Source organism: Thunnus albacares, chromosome 12 (genome assembly GCF_914725855.1).
Source record: "Thunnus albacares chromosome 12, fThuAlb1.1, whole genome shotgun sequence".
NCBI classification, from domain to species: Eukaryota; Metazoa; Chordata; class Actinopteri; order Scombriformes; family Scombridae; genus Thunnus; species Thunnus albacares.
The window spans coordinates 14,271,670-14,298,948 of NC_058117.1; the positions used below are offsets into that span (position 1 = coordinate 14,271,670).

The 27,279-nt window shown below is 42.5% G+C and overlaps 1 protein-coding gene across 2 annotated transcripts in view; it reads right to left on the reverse strand.

Annotated features, from left to right (window-relative positions):
- The window catches only part of LOC122993537 (ephrin type-B receptor 1-B), a 163,150-nt gene extending 144,869 nt beyond the window's left edge, over window positions 1–18,281 (reverse strand). For both annotated transcript variants that reach the window (XM_044367785.1, XM_044367784.1), the window contains exon 1: window positions 18,014–18,281. In XM_044367785.1, the coding sequence (XP_044223720.1) occupies window positions 18,014–18,074 (61 nt within the window). In that variant the 5' untranslated portion in view covers window positions 18,075–18,281. The remainder of the gene's footprint in view (window positions 1–18,013) is intronic.
- Window positions 18,282–27,279: the final 8,998 nt, after the last annotated feature.

Here is a 27,279-nt window from a genome sequence, read left to right on the forward strand (position 1 = left end):
GAACACAGGTTGGCCGCACGGCTGAAGTCAACAGGATACTGTGCAGCTTGGTAAAACATGAGAGACTGCGAGGGCGCTTTGTATCGAACCACAAGGTAAACACTGGAGACCAACGGCTTGATTCCACTGGTTGCGTCTGCATCGCATTCCGGCTGTGACGCTGCCACAGGAACTGATTGCGGCCACTCTAGTCAATGCTTGCGATCCCACCAGACGCAGTACAGTGCGTTTCAGAAGTGTCCCAGGAGTGTCTCTCTGCCCTGCTCTGCTAAACATACATACCTAGTCTATTTTTGACAGAAGCCACATCAAGCTGCGCAGAACAGATAGAGCCAGACAGGAAGTCAGACACAGGAACGACATAAAGCATCCGGTCAATTTTCAAAATAAAACACCCTGTGCAGACTCCCAATCGTATATCACATCACTACATCAACATTATGTTGTAACAGGTGGCACCAGGCCAGAGGTCAACCGGTCAGAGGATATTTGTCACCAGAGATGACGAGAGGTTCATATTGGAAGTAGAAAATCACAAGATTTTATTTGACACCGCTGCTGCCATGACTGTCCTGGTTCCTGGCTTCCTCTCCAGGTAGAGGGCTGGCTCTCATCTCTCTGGCGCTGCTGGAGCAAAACGCTCTGCTTCTGAAACGCTCCCGGTGGGGTATGACGCCGTGCAGAGGATGGAACAAAATCGCAACGCAGCTGTGCCCGGTGGAATCAAGCCATAAGTCACTGTAGAAAATTATCAGCATCATTGATATCGCTACTGCAACAGTCATTTGATTTAGAGATCCCGTTTTCAAAAAGCAAGGAATCTGCACTTTGTTGTCAGAGGATCTTTGAACATCAAAAGAATCAAAAGCTGTAATATGAGAAACGCAAATGAACCAACATGCACACACACACACACACACACACGCCAGCACTGGGGACAGTGCAGAACATCTGTGATCAGCATTAGTCAGATGGATCTGCTTGAATTAGCATGAAAATCCAACTAGCACACAGCGATGAAGGCGAGTTTCTTTTGGCGCATAGGAAAAGAGAAGACCAACCAACAGCAAGGGAGAGAGAGAGAGAGAAAGAAAAGGGCAACTGAGATTGGGATGTAACCAAATAGTTTGATATTTTCACTCCCAATGCTGCACTGGCTCATTTTTGTAATGTTCTTACAAGGGCAAGGCAGCATGCCTAAGAATGTGAATATACTTTAAGCAACAACGTGAGTGAGAGGGATATTAGAGAGATAGGAAGGAGAAGAGATGGAGCTCAGAATAAATGGGGAGGGGAGAAAAATGAGAGAGGCAGACAGGGGAACTCATTAACTTCTCTTTAATAAAGCCCAAGTCACATGGGGACCCTTTCATTCCTTCATCTATCCAGTCACACACTCACACACACACACACACACAATACAGTATAGTCTCATGCCACACTGATAACCTCTAGCAGTCCAAGACTACCACACAGATAGTGATCAGACTGTAAACTCCAAAATAATTTCACTCGTGTTAAAATATGTTACCTGTAGAACTTCATTAGTAATGTGATGCCTCTTTGCCAATTACTGCCATTCATTCAGTGCTGACAATAACCTCACCACCATTCTGTGAATAAATTACTAGAGTGCTGACAGAGAAGATGCCGAATGTAAATATTTTGTAGGCTCAATGCAATTCAATACCATAAAGAAACTCAATTTCTTAAAGCAATTGCACACACGCTTCGAGAAAATCAGCAAATATGAGAGTAGAGGCAAAATATTTTTCATCCCGTTTCTATTTGCAAGCCATCTTCAAAGACCAAAAAGGCGAAAGCATTTCTATGATAAACATTGAAACTGGCGCTGGGCCCAGTTCTAGATTCCCTTTTGTCGTTATCGTTTGTGGGATAAGTTCGCTCTGACTTGGAGGCATAGGAGCGGGACTAGGATGGTTGGATACTATAGGGAAGGAAAGCAGGCATTGTAGCATTAAAGCTTCTTCTACATCGGAACATCCATGCTTTCCCCAGGGGCCAGACAGCAAGGCTAATTTAAGAAGCGTGGGCCCTGTCAGCTGTCATTAGCACGCGCACTCACACACACACAAACACACCAAGTGGGCACATTTATCCAAAAACACACACAACGCGCACATGCACATGTATTTGCACGCTTGCTACACAAAGCTAATTCCAGAAATGTGAGCAACTGTCAGAAGTCATCATCTGCGAGTACAAAGCCGACCAACATGTTACACAACCTGGCGTTCTAATGGGTGGAGGGAGGGAGAGATAAAGAGACAGACACAGAGAGGGAGGAAGAATTATTGATTAAGGCTGACTAAGAGCACAACAAAAGAAAACAGAAAATACACTGCAAGTGTCTACTTAACATGAACCCCATCAGTCAGTGTTTGAAGCAGATTCTGTATGACCCATTTGCCACATGAAGATGTGTTAATCACATGAGTGAGTGTTTGGGTCCCTCCAGGACATAGCAGAAAGAAAGGCAAGAAAGCTCCTACACACTATGCCATAACAGTGATCTTGCAGGTTCATTGCATGTTATACAATGCATCTCGAAATCTGTGTCAGATTGTACAGTACCATTTTTTAAGTGCTGTTTGAGCACAATAGTGAGAACATAAGGGGAGAGATGGGGAAAGACATGCAACAAATGTTCCTGGGTGGACCGAATTGGGGACTATGGAGTTCATGATCAGTGCCTTAAACCCTAAGGCATGTTAGACTGTGTAATGAATGCTTGATGAATTGTAACGCTATGATGTGAATGGGAAATAAATGCGTTATTTCATGTTATTGGGTAGCAGCAGTTACATTTGGAGGATTTAGTCTTGCATTTCTGTCACTGTCAGAATTTTGACACAGGTTCTCTTTGATTACCAAAGCTCTAGAGCAGCCATTAATGGGGCATGTGTCACATAGCACCACTCTAGGACCATATTTCACTGTGTTTCTCTCACAATAGTCAAACAGCGTAAAGGGGCATTTAGCAAGGGACATTTCCTGAATGCAAATAATGGCAAAGGTGTGTCTGTATAAGCAAGGTCAGTCAAAAGAAACAGTTGTTGCCAAACACCCCCCCCCTCCCCCATTATATGTAGCTATTATAGTAAAATAAAAAGTATGAACACTGCTATATATATTAACTGTCCTTTTATTCCAAAAGTCATATAAGGAAGCAAGGGAAGTACATTTAATAAAGCTCTGGAGGGCAGGAGTGGATGAACCTGGTTAAAGAGTAACCACCCATACAGGATGCTCTAAGAAGTAAAGCGAACGCCCCCACAAGGAGGCAAGGATCATTTCATTGGCTAACACTACACCTGACATTCTATTGGTTGGGGAATTTTGATAGGGTTGTTGCACAAACAATCTGAGAGCAGAACAGAAATCTGAGAGCAAACGTTTCACGAGCACACAGGAGCACAGAGTGCGAGGAGAACGGGCTGAAGCTGGAGAAGGAAATCTGTCCAAGCAACAATATATCTGAGTGCAAGCATACAGTTTGAGCAGGAACAGAGCAAATCTGAGTGCAAGGCCAGCGTTTTGAGGGAAAGAATTACAAAATCTGTGTGTGAAATCAATAAATCATTCTCTCAAATTCAAAGACCTCTTGAAGACGCTCTTGAATAAAAATTGGAAAAAAGCCCCATAATCCAGGTGTTCTGTGATCAAGGTGGGCTTTCAAAGCAGGGACATGCAATTTCTGGTCTCCAGAGGCTACTGAGGCCTATCCCATCAGAGACACAGATTCCCCATAAACCTCAATGGGCTGCCGACCATTTTGTGTCACATCAATCCTTCACTACAGAGATCAAAAGGACTTTTAAACTGTGATCAAATCATTCTAACAAACATGATGCAATGGCTGCCATCTAAGGAATCCATACACCAGCAGTGGTGAGATACTGTTTCTTGTGTGTGGGAATTCGTTTTCCCAAAAGACTGTATGACATTCTTCAAGCAGATTTCCATCTCATCGTCACTGCGTGCACGATCGCTCATTCACTCATATGATACAACTTGGGGGTTTGGCACTGAAATACATTAGCATTTTAGAATACATTAGCATACCCAAAGGGAACTGCTGTAACATTGATTACAAGTAACCGCATGCATTTAGATGCTGCTCTGCCTCTGATCACACACAATATGCCATCGCTACACCCTGCCCTACCCCCTTGCACACACACACACACACACACACACACACACACACACACACACACACACACACCCACACACACACACACACACACACACACACACCTTTTGTCAGGGAAGCAGTCCCACCCCATGCTGTGAAGCAGGTGCCGTGATATGATTCTCCCTACCTCCATGCATGCTGACACACATGCATGCACACAGACACACACAAACACACACACACACAAGTACATGCACACACATACACATGCGTGTCTTCAAAGGCAGAGCTGTGAAGCAGAGGTGACAGGTCTCTGGTTCCATGCCATCCTCAGCAAATGTACTGCTAATTGCCATTCCCCCACTGATAGAGAGCAGCGTGGATTCAACATGGGGTCCATATGGACCCCAAGATGGAGTCATCTCCTGCCCACTAGAGGATCATGGGTAGAAAGAACAATTGAGTGGTGCTTACTTGAAGCTATAATAAATAATACACCAGAACAAAATTCACAAGGAAAATATCTGTCGTTCTCTCCTTTGTGTGTTCAGTTTCAGCTCGTGAACTTGTATTTGGCAGCTGTGCGCATGCAGAAGCTGGTGTTGTTAGTATGACAGCTGATTAGAGAGATGAGAGATTTGAGTCTGACACCTCTAATGATCTCTTCATCTGATTGACGGGGTAGGCAAGGCTCCAATTCACACATCTACCACATGACAGAATGTGGCGCACAGACAGCAAAGAGGGTCAGCATGTCAGACACACACACACATACAGTGGCACACAGACACACAAATACACCACACATTCTGTTTCACTGAATGTTAGAAAAAGACTATTTGGTTCCATAAATCCCTCCTGTGACTTCCAGAATATTCCGCTATTATGTTGGCCCTAGCAGGGCTATTTCCTCCCCCAGTTAGCCTGTCATCAGGGGTATTGTACTGTATTGTCTGGGAGCGAGCCTAAATGGGGCCCTTTCAAGGGTATTTTCAGGTACTTTCATGGAAGAATGGAGAGGATATTCATATCACATTTCAGTTTTTCTATCGCTGAGCAAACACAGTTTTGGACAACACACAGACGCCTGCATGGACACACACGCACGCAAACACACACCGGCACTTCCTACGCTGACCAAAACGAGCGAGTCAAGCGCATTCCTGCTCCCAGTGATTTCCTCCATCTTCTCCCGACAGACAGGATCCCATTACAAGACGCCTGGCTGTTATCTCTCACAGAGGTAGCAGCAAAAATAGTAATAGACATTCCAAAAGGGAACGTCCTGAACATTTCCATCTACAATGCTGGAACAAAATTATGGCAATTGGAAGCTGTTTCCAAAATTGTTCTTTCAAAAACCTATTTGATTAACCTGCTCCCCGTCTAAACAAGGGCACAGCGATCAGCACAGATTTCTTAACGGAACTGGCACACTGCAGCAAGCGCCTTTAATTGGACTCTCACTGATCCATCTCGTGATTATTGGCAATTATCTGTCAATTAGCAATGTGCTGATGTCACCACAATGTGAAAGGCAAAGCAATCAGGAGCTGTTAGAGCAGAAATGGTCGTCCATACTAATGACCCGATCTACTGTCCAGCAAAGGACCCTCTGTTCGCGTGTGAGAGAGAGTGTGTGTGTGTGTTTGGACCAGTAACTAATCCGCAGTGTGACTGTAGTGATCACAGCAGAGCAGGCCTGTCAACATTGTCTCACGTCTACACAGCTTGGTAGTTTCAGGGCCTCCTAAATAAAATACATATGCCACTCAAAACGACTTTGAATGAGGCACACTTAACCTGTCCTTCAACATTCCCCTTACCACCCTTCACCCCAGTGAGGTGTCCCATTTATTTGAGTCAAACTGAATCTGAAAGGACTGTTTCCCCATGTTCAACAAAATTTTGATAAATGTTCTAATAAAATGATCCATGCTCAAGTTGGTAGTGGACTCAGATCCAAAAGAAAATTATGACAAGAAGGGGCAAAAAAGTTAAGATAATATTTGAAATGTATCTTAAAAGCAATCATGGACTTATTATTATATATATAAATTCTATTCTATTCTATTATTTGGACTATAAATATATTTGAAGTGATATACATTGAGTTTATTCTGTAGTGATGCTGGCTAACTTTGGGACATTTAGCCCAAATGGGACAAATTCTTTGTTTTCCCTGTTAAATGTTTACAAAAACACAAAGAGACACATAAGAGATGACAAATCATCCTTGTATCCACATAACGCAACCAATCCATCAGACACACATTCGCCTTTGAAATAAACAGAGGACGCTTATGACATCTGTCATTCCCTCCCCATGCAGTGATCCATGATATGATCGCAACGCTCATACGTCCCGGACGATTCATAATCAATCTTCAGAGCCAAAGCAACAGACAGACAGAGAGTCAGAGAGAGAGAGAGCAGCTTCTCCTTTGCTTTTTGTCTTTCCTGCATTTTAGAAGCACTACGACCATCCATCATGCATTTTTCTTTCAGAAGCAGCCGCATGATGTTTATCAAAGGAAGTAGATTTTCAAAGCATTACCTGAGCCTTAAATTGATTGAGAACATGTGCAGAAATGCACGTCACTCTCCACAGTCCCTCCACATTTTCAACTGTCAATAATAGCAGAAAGAAGGTGTCCTTTTTCAAGCAATCACTGACAGGTGTGTGAAAGCCCTTTTAGAGTAAGCTGAGTGATGTTTTTTTTTTTTTTTTTTTTTTTTTTTTTTAATACATGCTTGAATCTGCTCACACATACATGCACGGACACACTCATGGACTCACACAGCGACCTTGTCAGGAGTTATAACCATCACATGAAGAGAGCATTAAACCCCTGTGCCTCTCAGTTCTACCGTGGGTTAGGTAAGTCCAAGTATCAAGTAGCTTTCATAAATGTGAACATGGATGGTGCATTGCAGGATTGTTTTGAGATGTGAAAGAACATTTTTTGGACATTTTTTTTTTTTAAAACCTGCAAAATAGCATGAACATGGCAGGAACAAGGTGGGCTGTTAAGATTTTAATGGAGTCCCTTTATTCACTTACAAAGCGGGGAGTCATCACTTGTTACACACTACTACATCACTCTATACACAGTAAAAGAACACATAATAATGCATTGTCACACAAATATGTATGTCTATAAACATGCACAAATGCACATGCAGACATACACATTTCTCATGATTTCATTAGATTATGAAAAGAAAAGAAAGTCAAAAATTCAGAACAAATATGAGCATGCAAATCAAAGTGGCTCTCAAAAGTATACAAATACAGAGACATCATTCCTTCATCACCCTGTTTAGTGCTGTCTGAGGAAGGTAAGACTAAAGACTTGGCATGGTGAACAAAGGACTTTGAGACTGTCACACTAAAGCAAATCCCTGCATGACTCTGCTTGGCCAGCTGCTTTTGTTAGAATAGCTGTTTTGTGATTGGTATTGCACAGTCAGTATTAACATTAACACAGGTTGGAACATGATATATCCACCTGAACTGGTTGGGAGGAACTGAATAATGTGCTTTATTCCAACCTAAGCATCTTAATACTGAAATGATGCCCTTTTACAGGGAAGAGGTACGGTACTCTCTGGCATAAAAGTGATAAGACACAGAAAGATATCTAAGACCTCCCTGATAGAGATCAGTCTTGTTTTGTGCGTGTCTACAGGAATATCCGCAGTATTAGGGGAATTTAAACAAAGTCATGTTTTTAAATATATATCTGAGTATATTATTATATGATATCCATGGAATTATGAGTATTAGATATTGTGTAAAAAATACACGCAAAACTCTAAGGTAAAGGAGGGAGGGAAGCCAGAGCCAGGAAGTAGTCTACAGCTCCCGACAGGCTCCTATTGACATCTGATACACAAGAAAAAAGAAAAAAGTATAATAATAAAATGCAGCTTGAGCCTTAACGAGAGGCAGCACCGACCTAAAAACCTACAGACAATGAATTGCTGAACAGAAACGGACGAGTAAGTGGGCATTAAATTATACACATAAGCCACGCCTTACTAAGGCTGTGTAATGTTTTGATTAAATCATTAACTGACCATGTGTGATGGATGACGTTTGTGTAGGACATCATGATGTGAGACAGTGTAAGCGTTACAGTGTTATGGATCAAACACATTCAACAGTATTTTCATGATATATTTCATTGGTATATTAAGTAAATCTCAAACCTGTAATTCCTGCAATTCTATGATGTACAAATCACAGCATGATGATAATTATACTGCACAGACTTACTCACAGCTAAACTTAAAGAATGGAAAACAAGTCCGACTAAGACTGTGGAGGGTGAGATATTCTTAGAAGAAAACAGAATTAGACACACTCACAGTAATGATTTAGGATAAAGAATTGATTTACACTATAAAATACACTCACATACGTACATACATTCCACGCTTCCTGTCTAGTTAGTCTATTACAAACCATTTATCATTTACTGAGCCTGCAGTAGAAATCCAAGGCTGTTCTAGTGTGCATTTAGATTGAAAATTTATGATAAAAGAGTACAGCATTTGATATTATACATTAATAATCTCACATCACTTATATGTCAAGGATGGATCTTTTGATATAAATTGAATTTCCACTAAACCTGATGTGACACAGTTGTAAAACACAGCCAGGAAAACCGCTGTACAATTACATTCAGCCCGGCTTAGCGGGAACGTTTGTCATCTTGACATATCATCGGCTGAGTGCAGCACGGCCACAGTGGCAAATTCGTGCATCTGAACGAGCACATCTGTTCGCTCACGTCCACATTCCGCTTTACTTTATTTAAAACTACCTGACTGCGACGCATGCCATATGTGTGTACAGTATATCCAAGCAGTTCATTTCCTCAGCTCTCAGAAATGGGCTGACTCCACCCAGACATCAGTGTCAATCTGATGAGTGGATGTCTAACAGTGTGTGAAGCTCACATCAAAGGCATGCCGCTTTAAATGCCCAGCCTTGGGAGAAAGCAGGGAGGGGAAAGACTTCATAAGAATAAGGGATGAGGAGGGAGGGAACAATCGGAGAGGGGCATGAATTTTATACTGTTCAGTGCGCCCCATTACAGAGCAGGTTTGGGTTAGGTGTGTATGTCTGGGACCGCTGTGCTAACCAGTCGAATCAAGACATCCTTCATAGATTTAACAGCAACCCTCGCAAACAAGCTCACACCAACCGCAAATACACAAACTACCCTCGCTCACAGTGCCAAACAATTCTCTCCACATCATTCATTACAGCAGAGATTTTTATAAAAAGGCAAATCACACTCCCCACAGACATCCAAAGAGATGTACTCTCAGAAAGATACACGCAGGCACACACACTCGAAAGGGCTGGATGTGCTTAAGGGTTAGCAGCCAGAACCACCAGCCTCCTCATTAGCACAAATAAGATCGTAGGCAGATACAGGCCTATCCTTCTCTCCCCCTCTGTCTCTTTGTCCCTCTTCGCCTCTGTTCTCTTGCACAAATGAGTCCTAATCCTTGTCCTCTAGCTCGCCTCTAATGCAATAAATAGCACATAGAGCTGTAGAAGGAGGACGCGGAGGAAGGAATACTACAGCATCTCTAAAATATATATCTACAATATATGGGAAATTTCATATAGACCTATTTGTATGTCTGCAAAAGGTATATGTTAAATATTATCAATGCAAGATTTATGATGTGAGGATGCCAGGCTGTGATGTGACCTTGGGATGTATCACATTAAAATGGGGCCTCTAAGTTCATGCGGTCATAACTATTCATGAAGCAGAGGGGAGGTCAACAGGTCAACATACTGTAGACTGGGATCAGTTTGTCAGGTCAATCATCAAAAGAAAGCATGAATATAATAAATATGCAGACTGGGGAAAATGAATTCAATGATATTGAATATTAGATAACAGAATCTGAACGTTCAACCTATAAAGACGTTCCCAGGCTCCTGATTGCGATCCGCTTTTTTCCACCCCCCGATATATTCCCTTTGCCTAAATACATAATACAAAACTTGAAAGCCAAACAGACCACCTTTGACTTTGGCGGTTTTAGGGAAATGCCTCTTTCACCCTGTCAGTTTTCTAGTTGTACTCTGGCCAGCCACACAACTGCTGGTGGATCGAGATGCTGTCCACTCATTTCCCATTACCCTCTGTGCTTCAAATCAATAGTTAATTACCTCAAAAAACGCTCTTTTCTTATCCAGCTAGAGAAGTGGACAGCATGGGGCAGGCAGAAATTTGCCTGGCAGAGGGATTCAGTGTTATACAGGGTGAAAAGTGTCCTCCCACCACTGCTACTTATTGGCCCATCAGTGTCCCTCTCAGAAGCTAGCATCCCATTTTGCACTGCGCCGGCACTTCACTTCTCTCTACCACACAATTTCCATTTCTCATGACACACACAGAGAGACACAAATATTCATGCGCAGTTTCTCTCTATCGTCCCCTCTCTTGCCAAGAACCCAATGTTTAATAAGAGATTACATTTATGGTGAGGAGAAGGGCAAGCAAATGGTGAAATATGTCCACATGTCTTGAACCTGGGAAAGGCACTGGCACTTACTCATTAATAATGGGACAGGCCCCAGGCCTAGGCCCTTAGCTCTCCGTCTTTGCTCATTTCCTTTCCACACATCAAAGCTATGTGTGTGTGTGTGTGTGTGACTGTGTATGTGTGTTGGCACATTCACATCTGTGCTGGTGTGTGTGTGGGTGTGCTTGTCAGTCCCTATGAGAAACAGCCTGTGGAGGAGCCGACTTTTATTTAATCAGAAGTGAAACAGCTTCCACCACCGTCCGTAATTTCAGCCCTATTAACGTTCTGCCTTTAATTCCTCTGAGCGCTGGAGACACAGCATCCTCTGGGCTGCTGATTCACTTAAAATGCAAAAAGTACTACAAAGTTGTTGGGTTTTTTTTTCCTGTACAGTAGGAACTTTGTATATTGTACATTTAGACTTAAGAGGCAAAGGGATTTGCTAAATAAACACAGTGAAATGCAGAGAGCTTATACTGTGTTGTTTGCCAAGTGTACAAAGTGAGCAAAATTGATAAGCTTATCAGTGTGATTGTAGATTTGAAAAAGTTTCTGACACTTTAAAAGTCACAATCACAAAAAAAGTCTGCGCCACTACACCTGCCTCCTCCCATTCTTTTTTTCAGCCTTTGCCCTGCCAGCCATCCCGTTTGCAGTCCCTAAGCCTGAGCCTTAGGGCTTACAAGTCAAATGAAATCATTCTGGGCCTGACTCAAAAACAGATCTCATTATAACAATCATAAATGAACCTCTTTGTTCCTACAAGCCTACAACCCCAACAGTCTCTTTCCTGTTCCTGCCAATACTGTGTCCATTACATCTTCAGAGGGACAGGCTCATGTTTCCCATTCTTCCTTGAAGTAAACCCTATAATGCTTCATAAATGCATCTGTTTTTAACTAAAAAAAAAAAGTGTGGGGAGAGTGGCAGGTGAGGGAGGGAAGAAGTGAAAAAGAGTGAAGAGAGAACCAATTATTCCCAGGCAGGAAGGTTTGTGGGGGGAAGTGGGTGAAAAGGGGGTGTAACTTGCAACTACTCTCAGATTTAATTAAAATTTCTTGAAAAAGAACAATCTAGCAGGCAAGAAGAAACAAACCAGCCTGGGAAGACGGGTCAACAACAGGCCTGTGTGGATCTGGACTGGCTGGAGCTGGTGTAGGGAGGGGTTGGGGTGGGTAGAGGCTCTCGGGGATATGGGTGGAGGAAAGGCAGAGGATAAGGGGCTGTAAGCATAGAGGCCCCAAGAGCCAGGCTGCGTGAACAAGTGGGAAACAGGACTCGATAATCAGTACTTTCTCTTCTCGCCTCTCAACTCAACAAATATCGAAGAGGCTCCCTTTTCCTGCTGACTGAACAACTGTCACCCAATCTCTAGGACAGGTGATAATGGAGGGGAAAAAAAAAGCTTGAGAGACAGAAAAAGAATTAGAAAAAAGCGCATTTTTCACACCACCATCCTCGAGTGGTGGGGAAGCTGGGTCACTGCGCCCAATCGATTGCTGGCATTGCCATTTTCCACTAGGTGTAGCTTGGAGGGTTATCTCTAAGTTTGCGCTCTTGTGCACATCGAGTCTTGATTAGTGTGTCTGTCTGTGGGTGTGTTGTATGTTTGCCATTCTAGAGGACTGGCTTTACCAGGAAACAGATGACTCACACAGTTTGAGGTTGAACTGTGTCACGAGCGTCACCGCTTTCACTCCTGCGCTCTAATGTGTTTCGTATGTTGCTGATGCAGTCGGTCTGCTTATCCCCGAGATTGGACAGATAAGGCCTTAGCCCTTGTCCCACAGTCAGCCACCTGCTCTGATAAGGGCCAAACACCAAGCAAGACAGGCAGAACCTAACACTGCCGATAGCATCTCCACAGCAAATCTCCGAATACAGGAATGTGTGAGAGACACTGGAAGACAACATGATAAAGAACACAAAATATCCACGAAGCGTGGGAGAGAAAACAAGTCCCGAGTCTGGAATTGATCGGAATAAGATACACAAACACACACACACATACATAAATTCAGTTGTAACTATGATTGTCATGGTGTTTACTATTGCCATAACGACTAAGGTTGCCTAACTATAAGGAAGTAGTAACTTTAACCCACACTGCATTTCAAGTGATCATTTTAACCCAAACCAAGTGGGTTTTTTGTGTCTAAACCTTACCAAACCTTAACCACAGCATTGTCACACCATAAAACATAGTTAAGTATTTCTTAACAGTGATTTGTAATGGTTTTGGAAAGCACAGAGAAATGTTGTCCTGCCAATTACTGCCATTAGAGGCACCATATTGGGGAACGCTCCTACGGGTCGCTCTGGAGCGCATGGTACAGATGAACTATGTGTTTAATTTGGAGGACTTGTATGTTGGATAGTGCCTACTGCTCTCATCCTCTCTCTCTCTCTCTCCACTCTCCCTTGAAACCGCTCACTCTCACAAAGAGACGTACAGAAAAATGTGTACATGCATACCAGCCCCCAACTTGCATCCACCATCTGGCCTTCCCAAGGCTCAGATGTCTCTGGGGTAAGGTGAGCTGTGAGAGGGACTGTGTGCGTATGCATTATATGTGCGTGTGTGTGTGTGTGAGAGAGAGAGAGGGAGAGAAACATAGAGGGAGAGTGAGGAGCAAATGGTCATATCCAAGTGAACATACGCACTATACCCTATATTGCGATATGTGAAAAACCATATTGTGAAGAGAAAAACCCGCACAGACCACAGATTCTTGCTCCGCTGCCTGCACGCGAGCACAACACTTCTACAAAAAAAAAAAGGCTGTACCGCACATTTACAGCACTGCAGGTACACAAGCTGCAGGCAGGGGTTTGCACTGGGGATCGTCATAGCTGACTAGGCCACGTAAGCACACCTTAACACCGATAGTCTTTTCACTGTGGGCAAAATAAAGCCTCCATTATGGGATGAGGCCATGTCTGCTGCCCCTGCCAGCCATAATGGCTTTAGCACTCTACTGACGACACAGGCACCCAAACGTACAATACACACACAGCAGTACAAAATGAGTGGAAAATTGAATTCTACTTCAGGTGGTCCCAGGTCAGCAGTAGTGCCCGTGGCCAAAATACACTTGTACACTTATGTCAGCACTCACATACGCAATCCTTCATGTCTTTTCAGTCCTACCGCCTCAACCGACGGGCCGACGTTGCAGTTATATTTTCATTTTACCCTTTTCTAACCATTTGAAATGAGAGAGCAGAGGAAAAGGATCAATCTCACATTCACATCCATTAGAGACTCAACAGGACTCTTTTCACAGGCTGTCTCCTCTGCACAGCTGGCGAGCTCACACGTACGCACAACGCACACATCCAGTAGCAGAGCACTCTTAACTCAATACTACACTAGCCTCGCAAAGCCGGTCGACATCAATACAAGCTCAGTTCTCAGTCACAAGATTTAAGTCAGAGAAAAAGTTGAGAATCATTTGAGCCTCGCCAGATACAGACCATCTGAGAATTTACAGTGTATTCAGATGATGGAGTGACATGCCTCTCTCAAAACTTGCAGAAATCAGGAACTATTATTTAAGGTAGCCATAAAAGATATCAAAAGAAGCATTATTTTCCAACTGTGTTAGCTGTTTATACTTCAGGTCAATTTGAGTGGGTGAAATCTAACATTTCAAGAACAACTATCATGCTTTTCTAGTTTAAAAATGCAAAGCAAAGACCAATAGAAGGCCAGTGAGTCACCCATTCGTCCGACCCAGCACACGAAGGGTTCGTGTGAATATCAAAGTGAAGCGGACAACTGTCAATCATCTACTGTACATCCAATGTGAACTGACGTGCAAAAGCCTCTTGAGCCTTGCCCAAACACAATAGAAGCAGCAAAGTTGAGGCAAAGCTGTGTGTGTTAGCTTCATACGTCTACTACCGTTTTCAAAGTTTGCTTTATAACAACTCTAATGGCTTCACTGCTCTGATTAGAAAAAAAAACTCACCAAGAGAATAACAATAACATGAAGAGAATAACAATAACATGATGCTTTATGAATCCCAGGAGACAGACTCTGACTTCCCTCTGCAGTGAGGTCAGAACTTAAGGTCAGAGCTATGGGAGCGGAGTCAGTGTCTTGCTAAAGAGCACTTCAGTGGAAACACACTCTGTCCTCTAACCTCTCTAATCAATATGCCACTCTAATGCGCCTCATTAATTTATAATAATAATAGGTGATTCTGACCTCCGTAACTATCATCTGTTGCTTAAGCTATTATTATTATTGTTTATTCAGGAAGCTGCGATATTCTCCATTCAATCCACTTGGCCCCTAAGGATGATGCATTACCATAGTACAGCGCACGTACTTAACACAGTATCCTTAGGGACTGGTTACGGCACAATACTAATGTTCTCTTATCATACTCATACTGAATGCTGCTGCTTTTTTACCTCAGCGTAGCATTGCTCAGGCATCTGTCAGACAATTGAAACGGCCCAGTGTTCCCTCACTTCCACAGTTTTGTTCAAATGCAGGCCACTCATTTGTAAAACACGCGTACCGCATCTTTTCTGAAACTCGCTGACCTCCCTCCTTCTGTCTCTCTCATCTTCTTATCTCCCCCGGTCCCTGTCTATCTTTCAACCACTGTTTCCCTCTGTTCATCCTCCACCACCCAGTTCCAGGCCGTTAAATGAGCGGGCTTATCTAAGCCTAATTGGTTTAAGGGCAAACAGAAATAAGCAATGGCTCTGTAAGTAGGGGAGAATTACTGCTGCTGTTGGCAAGAACTATCCGCACACCACGGAGAGAGAGCGAGCAGAGGAGGAGAGGAGGGAGACAAGAGGGGAATGGGGAGATTAGTGAGGAGAATTATGGAAGACAGAGTGGGAAAGAGAAATGAGGAAAAAGGAACGGGAGGTGCAGAGGAAAGTAGGCAGAAAGAAGGTGAAGATGATAGGGAGAAACGGATAGAGGAGACAAATGAGGGTGAAACAGAGCACTGCACATGCTTCTTTTTCTAATGACATGCAAATCCCCACCCTCACTCTCCTCTGTGTTAGCCCTTTGCTTTAGGCCTGACTGCCCCTCCGCCCCTCTTCAATAACTTGTCAGTGAATGCATTTCTTTTTGCAGATATCACTTCTTCATGTGTGGGATTGTGTCTGTATGTGTGTGTGTGTGTGTGTGTGTGTGCTGTTTACTGTGGTTGTGCCTAAAAAGTTCTATAATAAACATAACACTTGATGAAAGTGTTTTTGGTCCTTCATCTCACCTCATTCAGACACACATACACACACCTTTACGCTGTGACACACACACACACACACCACTGCACCCTCAAAATTAAACACACCATCTCATTTTTCTATTATATACGGTTGTCTCTCATCTATTCATCCATACTTAAGAGTGTTTCCTCTGTATGATTTTCATCCCACAGTTCATCAGTTCATCAGTGATGTTCGGGGTGTTTACTGTGAGTATGTGTGTGTGTGTGTGTGTGTTAGTGTGTGTGTGTAGGGAGGTCGAATAAATTATTCAATTCATTGCAAGTATGTGTCCATATGGTCAGTGCTGCTCTTTCCTCTAACCTATCCAACACACACTCGGACATGTATACACCCAGATCTCTGACACTTTGTGATTATCTGCTGACTTGGACTCATAATCAGATTAAGGGTGACAGGAGAGGCAGAGATAATGTGGTCAATGGCCCCACTCTCACTCTCACACACACCCAAACACAAAAAATGAAAGAGCAACAGATTGGAGTTCAGATCAGTGAAGATTTTAACCAGCCCATGGGACAACCTCCTTTCAATTAGCGACCCAAACAAGGAAATCACTTTCATCCTTGTTACCGGGGTAACCTAGAGGCCATCTCCCTGCCCATCTGTTTCTCTCTCATCCCATCTTTTAAAGGAGAAATCCCAAACCTCCCTCTCCTTGCAGGGAAATTTCACTCCTCCACTCATCTGTCTGAACTGACATATCTGCTGTCATTTCCCACTGGGTAAACATTTGAACCTCAAAATATCCAGCCTCACAGAGGTAGCAATTTGGGCCTGGGCTTGGTATCCATAACTGTGTTGAAATCTGATGAACGCAAACAAGAAAGCCACTGTCGAATTACAGAGCACAGCCGGAGCCAGGAGCAGTCCAGGAGCAGAGTTGAAAATGATTAAAGAAAGAAGCTGCATGTGAGAAAACTCATTTTATTTGTGCTTCTATTTTACTTATGCAAGCTTTAGCAAGTGGATACATGCAGCTACTGGTAAGCTGGTGTGTTGGTGTTCCTGCATATGTTTTATTGGCGAGAATGAGCAACCGTACAGTAAAATGAGAGGAGACACAACATATCCACGATGCTGCTGGGATATCCATCCAGCAGCCAGTGACTGAGGCTCCAGCCCAGTATTCAGTCCCTGGGGTCCCACAGCGGAAATGAAAAACATGTTTAACTGAGAAGATATTAGCTACTAGTGGCACCACCGCTTGTCCCGATGACTGTGTGTGTGTGAGAGAGAAAAGAGGAAATAGGAGGAGATGCAGAAAGACAAAGACAGAAAGATGGGAATTATGATGGATGAAGGGGATAAAGGGGGGAAAGACAGACAATACAAAGACAGTCTAAAAAAAAGGGAGGGAGAGACATCTGAGTGCTTTTTGAAGAGAAAATAGGAATTTACCCAATACAAAATTCAGGTTGCAAAGGAGAGTTTTCCAGTCAGTGCAATCTGAGCCGATACGTCTCACCACTTCAAATTGCCACAGAATGATGCTCAGGGGCTTGAGGTAGTAGTATTTTACCCAATTTTATGGGGAAAAAACGACGGGAATTCTTAGAGGAAGGCACTTACAATGTAACATTCGTTTTCTACAGAGAAAAACTAATTGCTCTTGGGATATTGGAACCTAAAATAACAATTTATAAAGGAGACTCCTCCTGTCCTCTTGCACTCTTGACGTATAGAAGACAGAGGAGTGAGAAAAACTGATTTTTGCGTAAATGGCCACTGATAAACTATTATGAGCCATTAAAACACATTTAGATCAGAAAAAAGTATTGTTCTGCACATGGACCAAGTAACATCAGTGACAACCAGGAGAGCGAGGGGACTGAACGCTCCGAAATACAAGCATAACCACGGCAATCTGCTGCCATCCACGTGTATGACATCCTTGTATCCCTATGCCAGAGACGCAGCGCTGCCCAACTGAAAACGCTGCAATCATCCCCGGGGTACACAGAGCGTCTTGGAGAGGAGCATTCCCACATCTACAACAAGCATAATCCCAATTTCTAATTTACCTTCCATCGCAGAAGATGTGATGACCAGCACGCATAAAAGCGCAAGCAAATCCACTGTCATGGCAGAAGGGTAGTCTCCACAGCTTGTCCCCAAATAACCAACACGCACGGCGCGCGTCAAAGGAATCCCTCAGTTGTCAGAGCGGTACTCCAGCAGATAGCCTGTGTTGTGAGTCACATTTCAAGCCGTAGTAAACAATGTGTGACAATCAGTGCCGGGGAAGAGCGGAGTGTAGGGGCTGAGGGGTGCGAGGAGCAGGAGGGGGGAGAGGAGAAGTGGGGAGGGTGGGGGGGGGGGGGGGCACCCGACATTGCCTGCTCACAGCCCCATTAGAACGCCGGGGCCAATCACTGACTGGGAGCTGAAACTCACGAACCAATCGGCAGCCCGCCGCTCCTCCTACCTCGCATTGTCAAAACACAAAACTTTTCCTTGACCTATTTGAAACGGTGTCCGCTTCACTGAAGGGAAATAGCGTCACCAGTCGGGTGGTTGCAGCTACTGCATCCCAAGTAAACATCAAGCCCGGTTATACCCCCCATGGGAGACGATCTAAACGGTTGTATACTTTGTTCAGTGGTCTGTCAGCTTATGTTTCATAATAATGCTGCTGTTGAACATCTATCAGGCTCTGTGATGTCCCATATGGCTGTGCTCACTACCTAAGCTGAAAGTATTGGCTACAATGAGGTATTATCTTCACTTAGGATATAAGATAAATCACAGGGGATGTTTTGTACAATTAATATTCGAAAAAGATAGTTGAGCCAGGTTTTTTATTCTATTTTCATTACTATATAACAGCGTGGCTGTTTGCCAACTCTCCCACCGCACCCTTCCACTTAACACTACACATTTTTTAATTTTACTGAAACAGCCTTATACGTGGTCTGGCACCCTCACTCCTCCATTATACTTGCACAAGTGCAAACCCCATTTGCAATGAAAATGTTCTTTAATAGCTTTGGCAAATCCAACTGCACCTCCTAATGATATTAAACAGGCGTTGCACATCAGCTCCCTGCCTTTGCCCCCGTCAGCCCTTTGTGTGCATGTGTCCTGCAACAGATGGTACACACAATGGGCTTTTTCCCGCAGGGACACAGAGGACCAGGGTCTGTCTCAACAGAGGAAGGGGACATTTGCCCTGTGGCCCAGAACCGCACACCTGTCTTGGGCTAGATATGTCCCCCAAGTGCCTGAAGCTGAAGAACTGGGATGGAGTTGTTAATCTACAGCCTGAGTAGACCTGGTTTTACCTGGGGCCACTGGATGGCCTAATACTTCAGTGCTGTCTCCTCACAGCACACTGGCCCAGATACTTTTTACCTGCTTTACTTTTCATGAACTTAATGAATGAGTTGTAACAGTAGAGTTTTCAAAATATTGTGTAACTTTTATTAAAGATGGCATAAATACAGTCTGTCCAGCTGTTTTTCCATGAAGGCTGAGCTGTTTGCACCGCCTCTATCTTTTGTGCCCCTTTGCGATTCAACTCCTAACCTTTGCAATGACAAAAATCAAACACATCGTAAATGAAAAGTGACTCACACTTAATAAATGGTAGTTCCGACTGTGGCAAAGGCCAGCAGATGAACTGGGGCAGACACACTGAGCCAGTGCTTCAGGAGCATCAGGCAGCGGTTTCTAACTTGGGAAAGCAATTGATGAGAGCATTTGTCATTTTTAATGGTGTGGTGAAAAGTGGCGCTATAGTGTGACATGGCCCAGCGCAGCATGGCCCCTGGTGCTGGCTGCTATGTAGGCCTATGATAGCCACCTGGCCTTATTTTTCATCAGACCAGCCATCATCACCTATGACTCTACAGGTCTTCTCCAAATACAGGAGCAGCACAGACCAATCTGTCCCTGTTTGCTGTCCACGCCCTAGGGGGGGAAGGAAGGAAGGAAGAGTATGAGGGGAGGTAGGAACAATAGTGCTGCTGCTGTAGCACATCCTCCCTTACAATGCACACACAGACAAACGCACACATACAATAACATGTGTGTGCACCCACACAGCACTCTGATAATGATCCACACAAAGCCACACAAGCACTTGCCTACTTCAGCTCGAGAGCCTCAGTCCAATACCAATACTGAGCCCAAACACATTGTAGAGAGCCTCTCATTCTCTCTGTGGCCTGATTTTTTATGTGTGGTTAAACCTGTGAGTGCAACATCACAGTTCTGTTTTCATTTCTTCATTCTGAGACCAGATTCAAGACAAAATAACCTCTCAAAGTGTGGTATTGTCTGAGAAGTTTGATCAAAAATTTTTTTTTATCCTCTGCATTTTGTGAGCTCACCCCAAATTTATTGTGCTTTTGACCTGTAAACATCCAACCAGCATCTGCCTCTCCGTGACCAATGCACCATGACCTTTATATTTCTCCTCTCTGTCTCCTGTTTCCTGACTCCCATTTGGTTGCTGGAAAAAAATCACTGTTGTTCTGTTGGAGTCAGACAGGAAGTACAAAATGGCATGTAGCTCGCATTTTATACTGACAACAATATTAAAAACAACAAGAGCGCACCCGCAGTAAAGACCTAGGATGAGAAAGTGAAGAACATTTCATAAAGACAGCAATGTTTACTCAGGCACACTCATTATTTAGATTTGTGATGCAGGCGTGCATAAGAGAGGTATAGTTGATGTCAAGAGGGCATACACACACCAAAAAGAGCTTGATGATTATAACAATGCAGAATGAGAAAGGCAGAAATAGACATATGAAAAAAGGAGAGAGATGTTTTCCAGAGACCACAGAAGCCAGGAAGGTTTGTCTGGTGATGAATATGAATGCATGAAAATGAAATGCCTAAGTCAATATGGAGATAGTGCAGGGACCCAGGTGACAGAAGAGTGCAGTGCTACACCCACCCTGGGGGGATAGACTGGTTATTAGGCTGGGCTTTAGCTTCATCCATCTTCAGGAGTCTAGGCGCTGGCCATTGACAATATGAGTACAGAGCCAGCACTGAATACAGATGTGCTCTGGACCAGTGTTCCCCAAATAGAGGGTCAGGACTCACTAGTGAGTCCCAGCCACAGTTGTACTTTCTGGGTCACAGCTCAAGAGAGATGATGGAAAATAGGTTCATTGTGGTGGATGCATGAGGTTGGTTGAATTTGCCCTAAAATGTATTCTTTAACGGCTGCACAGGCAAAGGCCAGTCTGTTTGGAGCTACATTGCAGAGTACAAACCTTTTCCAATTTTCTTTTTTGGACTAGAAACGTACATGTAACTGTGAAAAATTATCACTGTCTACCAGGTGGTTGCAAAATCAGCATTCAACCAGACCTCTGTAAAAAGTCTAATGTTTAGAGCTATGCCGGTGATGAAAACTCATATGAGAAATAAGATGTTTTTTTGAGTTTCATGAGTAGAACGGCTGTGTGACAGTAGGTCGGACAGGGAGACAGGGCCGGAGCTAAATACAGCACTCTCATTAATCTGCCAATGATGCCAAGACCGATGGTACCTGTCCCCTGCTATCAGCACACAGACACTTCAGAGACATTCATCACACTTTTCTGACACAGAGCGACACACACACACACACATAAAAAGGCACAACTATAGACATGGAAACAGGCACACAAACAGATATTAGAATACCTGTACGCACTTACAGAGTAGACTGCATGTTTACGTTTTTGTGTGGGAAAGATAGAGAGGGAGAAGATGCTATATTTCTCCTTGTAGAGATGCAGTGAAATTATTTGTTTTAAGTACTGCAGTTTGATTAATAAGTCGTTATCTCCCATTAATTCTATTCAAGATTCAAGCTCTTAAGTTACCATTAATCACAACAACACAATGAGGAGATTCTGCTCAGCATCGAATGAGTAAGAGCATCATTATAGCTTGCTCTTCGTCAAGTGTGTACGTCTCTGTGTGTGTGTGTGAGGGAGAGAGAGAGAGAAAAGATTGACTGAGTGAATGCCTGTGCAAGAGGCTATGTTCTGGATTTACTCTTTTGCGTGTGTGCACACTCAAACACGCATGTCTGGTGCAGGGGACTCAGACATAGAATGATGGATAATAGATGAGTGCATCCCCTTCTTCAGTCACTCCATGTTCTGTCAGCTGCCATAGGGTTTTCTGTTGCAGACAACGTTCTGGTAGCAGACACCAGATCCATCTCCCAAAACGTTCCACCAACTGAAAAAACAATGTTGAAAACACACAATACACAAAATCCAACATGAGCCATAATCATCCATGGACCCTATAACAATTCACTGCTTAATTATTTTCCTTGATGGCCATGGTGATTAGGATGTATTTGCTCGCTCATGATTAGGGATCTCTAATCACTGATGAGGTTAATAGGGTTCCTATTCTTTCACCTACATTGTTGCAGCATTTAAGAAAGTTTCCCATTAACAGTGTGGCCTCAGCCTCCTTCAGTGTTATACACCTTTCAATTTATGCACCAACCTTTTCCACCTCCTTCAAAAGAGGTTCCTTGACAACAACAACATTTGACACATAGTAAATTGTTTTTTGTATCCCTGAATATGTTGCCATGAGCTGGTCGACTGGAGAGGCTCATAAAGTAGTTTTCTGGCTAGAAAGGCAACATTTAGAAGGTGGACTTGTTAATGAGGAAAAACAAAACTAGACTGACAGCTCATCACTTTATGTCAGCTCCCAGTGACAGCCAGTCCCACTCATTCTCATCTAGTTGTTTGTTTCGCAGGGACACCATCAAAATGCATCCCCCCTTCTTCTCTGACCTGTCTTTTTCTCCCCTCCCTGGCCCGTGACAGATAGTTCAGTACAATCTATCAACCTCAGTCTGCCGTCAGAGCTAGTGCTTCGTAGAGCCACGTGTGGACAGGACGCACACACAACAGCCCCATCCCTGAGTCCGTCACGCTAAATGGGATAAACATCTGGCGGTGGAGAGAGGGAGAAAAACGTAGGTCAAATCAATCTGCCCTTTGTCTGCTATACACTGATCCTCTGTCATAGGCTGACCTCTGCAAAACCCAGCAAATGAAACTCCAGTGCTGGATTTGAATACAAAGAGTGCAACACTTCAGTCTAGCTTGAACATAGTGGATGAGAGTACCTACTGATAGATGGACTCAATGGTGGTGCCAGTGGGTGTTGGAATGGGTGTGACAAGAGGGAAAATAGGATTCATCTTAATTATTATAATACCATAGCTTCCATAAAAAACTATAAACCATTTTAATCGTATAAATATAAGTCTTCTCATTATTGTAATACATTTTACCTTCTTTTATTGATGTACTAACATTTCTTTCTCACTACTGTAACATAATACCTATTACATTGAATTTATGACATTAACAAGAGGGCAAAAATGTAATCATTGACCCTGTTTCATAATAATTTCAAATATAACGACGCACATTTAAATATGTAGCCATTAACTTTGTGGTTATTACCGAGGGAACAACAGGTATGGAAGTTGTCTTTTGTGATAACTCCAAATCTGTCATAATTAGTCTGAATGTAGGAATCCTAAAATTCTGAGAAAACAACATGGGGATACACATTAGTAACAGTGGAGGTTGTTGTGCGGTGCAAGTTGAAACCCCTTTTACTCCAGGCCCAAGTGTGTCTGTCTCTTTAACTGTAATTAATTTCATTATGTGAGACTGATTCAATTTAATTAAAGTTCTGTTTGTTTTGCTCTGCGATTTTGCATAGTCTTTTCTTCTTAATTGCTCTGCCAGCTGAGTGTTGTATCTTGTGATTGCATTTTGTGTTTTTGAATTTGTTGTTGTGATTCGCTATTCCATATTTTTATTTTATTTTATTTTTTTTTTCCAATTTGTGACTTTATTCCGCACCACAACGTCACACAAGTCTAATTAAAAAAAGATGCACCTTGGTTCCTATTATACTGCATTCACGTGGAAAAATGCACATGTAGTCAGACACAAACACAGTGTGTACAAAAAAAATTCACAGACACACACTTTGACATAATGACACAGGATGTGATGATGATTATGACAGCAAAGAAGAACAAAAGGATTCATAAAAAGATGCACAAGCTATTAATAAATGTCATAACAGTGATGCTCAAAGCTTTATGCTTGAAGCACTGACTTGGCCATGGGACAACAATGCACTTGGACATTTATTATTTAGATAATTACCTAATTTAACACATGCACACACCCACACAACAGTCAAGCAGTCATGCGCACATGCAAATAAACAATAGCGCCAATTTAACACATTGACCTTCTGATATTAACATTGACCTTTGAAAGCAATCTTTTCTCCCAGCATGCATCATCAGATCAATAAACATTGCTGCCAGGTGATGCTCGGAGCATTATCAGTCTGTTCCAGGCTCAGCGATAGGGCGCACACACATTCATACACACACAAAAATGCAACGAAGCCCATGTCAAATCCTAAATGTCAAAACCACATGTGCTGCACCCAGGATGTGTGTTGTATTAGTAAGTACCATTGTAATACACACTCTCAAAACACACTATCACTCAGCATTGACTTGTTGACCGTTACTAATTGTTAATCAGTGTTTTGTGTTATGTGGATGGATGCATTGAGCACAAGTGAGAAAAGCAATTAACAGTTCAAATCCCATCTCTCTCACTCTATTACTCCTTTTCTGCATTTTTCTGTCTGCTTTTTTTTCTCTTATTTTGCCCTCTCATTTTTAGTCTGCACCCCATACCGCATAAATGCAGGGGGCTCAGCCGTCTCTCTCTTCTTGGTTCAATCTCCTTATCCAATCAGAAGCAGACCCCATTACCACACAGTTTCCTAGTCAATGATTTCTCATTTAGGCCACATTCCCCAGATCCTCAGCTCATTGAGGGCTTGATGGATGACCTGTCGAATATGCATATGTGTATGTGAGCGTGTGCGCATGTGCATGTGTGTGTGTGTGTGTGTGTGTGTGTGTGTGTGTGAGAAGAGGGGCTCACCGGTCCCATGTGATGACACAAAACAGGTGGAATGAGAAACTAGATTTTAAGAGTGTTGGGTCAGAGTCCTAAAAAGTTTTAATATTCCCCAGTGACAGCATCTTTATTAAATACATTTTTTGTTAATAAATAAATTGTTCAAATGCTACAGAGTGATGGTAGCATGTTTTAAATGATCTACTTTCTAAAATATGTTTAATCCCCATACAATGAATTATCTTATACAGAACTCTCCTGATGAAGAGATCATGTTTTTTGATTGCTACAATATAATGACTGCATCAGCGTCATCTAGCCTACCCATCAATTCATTCCCACTATAGGGTTGGAGTGGCAACATGGTGAGTATTACACAAAAAGCATTACATAACTTTCTCCAGTTCATCATGGGGAATCTCTACTGTTTTATAGATTTCCTGTGAAAAGAAGTAGTTCCACTGTTTCCAGGGATTGACCCAAAAGTTTTGTCTCTATTCCATACTACATACTCATTTTAAGCAGATTTTCAGTATGTAGTATGTGTTCACACCACAAAAGTGACAAAACTGATTATACTTAAAAAAAAGTCAGAAAAGCCGTTGATATAAAATACAGTATTCTCCCACAATGCCTTTGAGAGAGATGGAGGAGCTACTCACAGCTGGAGAAAAATTAATGAACTGTGGATGGTGCTGAGACAGTTTGAGGATTTCTTGGAAAACCAAAAAAAATAAAAAAATAAAGACAGAAATCTTTTGCTTTCTTTTCATGTGGTTTGTCAGTGGTATTCCAACGTCGCAGTTTGATTGATGCCTGTCAGCGCTCACATTTAATCATTTGCTGCTTAAATGATTTATTGTGGCCAACACTAACAGTGTAAACAGTAGCATGGAATTGTGACGCAGTTAGGGATTACTGTACTCTCAAAATTGAGTACACTTAATCTTGGCATGTTGTTAGACACAATTCCAAAATCATATCAATTTTCCTCCCAGAATAATCATCCTGAGAGTCATCATCAGTCATCACAAAATCATCCTTTCCTGGAGCACTGCAAAATACCAGAAGGGTCCCTGTAACTAGTGTCTATTAATACCAATGTGAAAGGAAATTGATCTCTACTGTGTGTACTGGATGGCATGAAGACGGCAGGGTGAATATCAGTTTCCCAGTTCACTATGATACTTTATCAAACTCTGTTGAAATTACACAAATCATTTAATCACACAATAATGCTTTAGGCCCCCCCACAACATGACAACTGAGAAGGTCAGGGGTCAGAGATTATTTATTGATTGTTTCAGGTCACAGAAGATGGGTAAAGTCCCATGGGTTGCTCAAATGTCAGCTGGATTCATGAAGTGTCATCAGGAATCGGTCCAAGCTGCTGGAGAAGTATGTCAACACTGTAACATTTGTGTTCATTACATATTTGTGTTGCTTTTTTTTCTTTGTGTACACAGCATGAGATGCTCTCTCACTTTCCAGCTCTGGGTGAAAACATCCTGTGTTGCCACACAACACTTGATTTCTGCTGTGTGCTCATGTGGTGAGGCCACAGCTCCCCCTAGTTATCAAAATATGCCACTGCAGTTAGACATGGCTGCAATTATTAAGACGCATACCTTTTGTGTTAGTAGTTAAGAAAATCAAAAGCTGATGCTCAAGGAACCCAAAATTCTTCATTTGGATTTATTTAATATTTGCAGGAAGAACAACAAAGGTTTCCTGGCAAAGGTTTTCTTTTTTGTGTGTGTGGCCATGTTGGTGGTTGCACAACTTCAGTTTTCACTTTTTGAAGTGTTTTTTTTTTTTTTTTTTTTTATGTAAATGCAGTTTGCTAATGTTTAAGACCATACAGAAACTTTTTTTTACTGAGAAATCCATTTTACAGTAATACCTTATGAATTTGGAAAGAAAATGATCTTTGATTGTGTCATCTGTATTGCCTCTGTGGGGTGACGTGTTTTAAGGAATTTGTTTTCTTTGTAATCACTTTTTCTTTGTTTACTTAATGATCTTGTCATGTAAAACAAAAGTGTTGTCAATTTTTTTTTTCTCTATAGCCTGACACAAGTTTTCACAAGTGTCGGAAGTATCATGAAGGAGAATAATTAATCCATGCTCTAAATTTAATAATTAGTGCGCATGAATGAATTACTAATTTATGTTTTTAATTTAATATTGCTTTTGGGCTGAGGCACTCACTTTGAGGCTCTCTCTCTCCCACCCAAACAAATCTGACGCCAAATAAAAGAAAGACAGTCCTTAATGATGAATATAGAGTACTTGTGTAGCTTAACTTGTGTTGAACACAGGACAATGTCTAAATG